At 50.9% G+C, this 2,973-nt stretch overlaps 1 protein-coding gene across 1 annotated transcript; it reads left to right on the plus strand.

The window, feature by feature from the left end:
* The first annotated feature begins 1,004 nt into the window (after window positions 1-1,004).
* LOC120513463 (C-C motif chemokine 4 homolog) lies at window positions 1,005-2,699 on the plus strand. Its single transcript, XM_039732932.1, has 3 exons — window positions 1,005-1,209; window positions 1,854-1,965; window positions 2,319-2,699. Exons 1-3 carry the CDS (start codon window positions 1,137-1,139, stop codon window positions 2,404-2,406), a joined length of 273 nt encoding a protein of 90 aa, XP_039588866.1. The 5' UTR covers window positions 1,005-1,136; the 3' UTR covers window positions 2,407-2,699.
* Window positions 2,700-2,973: the final 274 nt, after the last annotated feature.

The following is a 2,973-nucleotide window of genomic DNA, read 5'->3' on the forward strand; positions in this document are numbered from 1 at the left end:
ACCAGCTGGAAAGCAGTTTGGCAAAAAAGGACCTGGATGGAGCTCCTGGTGGACACCAGACTGGACATGAGCAGCAATGGGCCCTTGCCACCAAAATTCCATCAGGCTCTTGGGCTGCATGAGGAGGAATATTGACAGCAAGTTGAAGGAGGGGACCCTTCCCCTCTGCTCAGCACTGGGGAGGCTGTTCCTCAAGTGCTGGGTCCAGTTCTGAGCTCCCCAGGATTAGAGATGTATGGACATACTGAGACAGTCCAGCAAAGGGCCATAGAGATGATGAAGAGATAGGAACATTTCTCCAGGGAGGAGATGCTGGTACAGTTCAGGATGGAGAGGGCTCGGAGGATTCTTACCAATGTTTGTGGAGCAAAGTAGATGCAGCCCAACTCTCAGTGGTGACCACTAACAGGAGAAGAGGCAACAAGAAATTGTATTTAAACACCAGATAAAACGTTATTGCACTCTGAAACAGGCTGTCCAGACAGGCTGTGGAGTCTCACAGCCCACCTGGACATGGTCCTGGGCAGCATCTCCAGGGACTGGGCTGGATGAATTCCAGCCTCAGCTCCTTGCCAGCCCTGTGGGTGTGGGGAGGGCAGGCTGGGTGTTTTGGGTGGCACAGAGCCCGCAGTGCAGCTCTCCCTGAGCTCCGGGGCAGCAGCTGAGCAGTCTCTGGCAAACATCTAGCACACAATGGCACGAGAGCACTTCTGTGCTGCCTGTTGGGGTTTTTTCCAGAGCTGCATAATCCTACACAAACATTGCCTTTCCCTACACAGCCTCATAGGGAAATCCCCCTCTGGAGTCCAGCGGGACCATTGTCCTTTTTGTGGCCAGGCCACTTGGCACGTTTTAGTTTCCTTTTGATTTGAATAAAGCAAAAATGAATGCTGAGTCACTTGGCATTGTGAGGGACCATATTCCATTCTACCTATTTTTTTTCTGTTCCCTCTAATTCCCTTCAGCTATTTCACTTTCATGTCATCCTTTATCATCATCTTGGAATTTCCATTTCGGCTACTCCCAGCTGCCTCTAGGACTCCCTTTTAAAAGAGGGCTGAATCCAGCTGTTGCACACTGAGCTGCATCTTCCAGAGCTTCTGCTCCTGCTCTGACCGCCCTCACCTGACTGAAAGATGAAGGCCTCTGCAGCTGGATTGGCTCTCCTCCTCATTTCAGCCTCCTTTTCCCAAACTTTCTGTGGCCCAGGTGAGTCCTGCTTTTTCATTTGTGAAGGGAGAACAGATCTGAACCTTCCATACTATTTCTCCATTGAGCTCCCATGACAGATAACTGGGAATTTATCAGCATTTGTGCCATTCTCCACTCTGCCCGGAGATCAGCTACACGTAGGAGCCCTGGAATCAGAAAATCATCTATTTATCCATCCATTTATCCATCCATTTATCCATCCATTTATCCATCCATTTATCCATCCATTTTGTGCCATTCTCCACTCTGCCCAGAGGTCAGCTGCACATAGGAGCCCTGGAATCAGAAAATCATCCATTTATCCATCCATTTATCCATCCATCCATCCATCCATCCATCCATCCATCCATCCATCCATCCATCCTCCATGCATCCATCCACCCACCCATCCAGCCTGGGCTCGAAGTACTTATTCCTGGTTAGAGTTGAGAGACTTCCACCTCTGTTCTGGGGCTGGAGGAGTGGAGGAAGTGAAGCTCTGAGCAGTGGCAGAGTGAGAATCTCACAGTACCTTGATACTGCTTGGGGTATTGGACCAGATGATCCCCAATGTCCATTTCAACCTTAATTATTCTCTACTTTCTCACTGCCTTCCCTGCCAGCACCCCACTGCTCACATTGTTTTCCTTTTCCTCTTCTAGCTGGACCCAACATCCCAATCTGCTGTGTCACATATAGCCGGCACAAACTCCCATGGAAGCTCATCCAGCGTCATTACAGCACCAGCAGCAGCTGTCCTCAGCCAGCCATCGTGTGAGTGCCAGCGCGTGGGACAGGGCAGGGCCAGCCGTGGTGGGGGGTGGGCCAGTGACCAGCTCTGCACAGCAAGGGGGCTGTAGGAACAGAGCAGGGAGAGGGGAATACCAAGGAGAAAGGGCTTGCACAGGGATTGCTGGGGATGCTCGTGTGGGGATTCCAGGGATGCCCCTGCAGGAGTGGAGGAAGCAGTGTAGGGGAAGGGATGGGAGTGGGGAGCATCACAGCCAGCTGCTGCTTTCCGCATCTGCACACGGGAAAACTTCTTGCAATGCTAAGAGCTGGGATCCAGGCTCTCCTGGGAAGCAGGTGTGAGCAGAGATCTAACAGGTCCCATCCCCGTTCCACAGGTTTGTCACAAAGGAAGGCCGCCAGGTCTGTGCCAATCCTGAAAACACCTGGGTCCAAAGCTACCTGAAAATTTTGGAGCAGAACTGAGCCATGCAGTGTGACAAGAGTAGCTGCTGTCATGGACAAGTCACGTTATCCTGAGCTCCCTCCGTGGAGTGGGACCCTGGGACAACAGGAGCCACAGGAGCATCTGCAGGTGTCCCCAAAGGACTGCTGGAAGGGCAGCTTGTGTTCATGGCTGCTGCTCATCCTTGACTTGCACAGACTAGGCTTCTGCCTCATCCCTCTGCCCCATCCCTCTGTCCCATGGGTGTAGGCCCATGGGACTGCACCTTGGATTATTTGAAGTTATTTAAGAAATTATCATATGGGACAGTCAGTCTTTTTTTTTTTTTTTTTTTTGGTGGATGATGATATTATTTATAGGGGGGTGACAGGGAGGGTATTTCTAGAAGGGTGACTCAGTGTTGGATGACGGGGGACCCTGGTTTATACGTGTCAACTCTTCATTCTGGAGAATAAAGAATTTGGAGAAAACCTTTGCTTTTTTCCCATTTATGTGCCTCTGTGTGGTGCTCACCAGCACACACAGAACATCCCTCTGAGCCATCTGAGCCTCTATAGGAGACATGAAGATGGAAAATGCTTTGAGGC

Source organism: Passer montanus, unplaced genomic scaffold (assembly GCF_014805655.1).
Source record: "Passer montanus isolate IOZ18808 unplaced genomic scaffold, ASM1480565v1 scaffold81, whole genome shotgun sequence".
Taxonomy (NCBI): domain Eukaryota; kingdom Metazoa; phylum Chordata; class Aves; order Passeriformes; family Passeridae; genus Passer; species Passer montanus.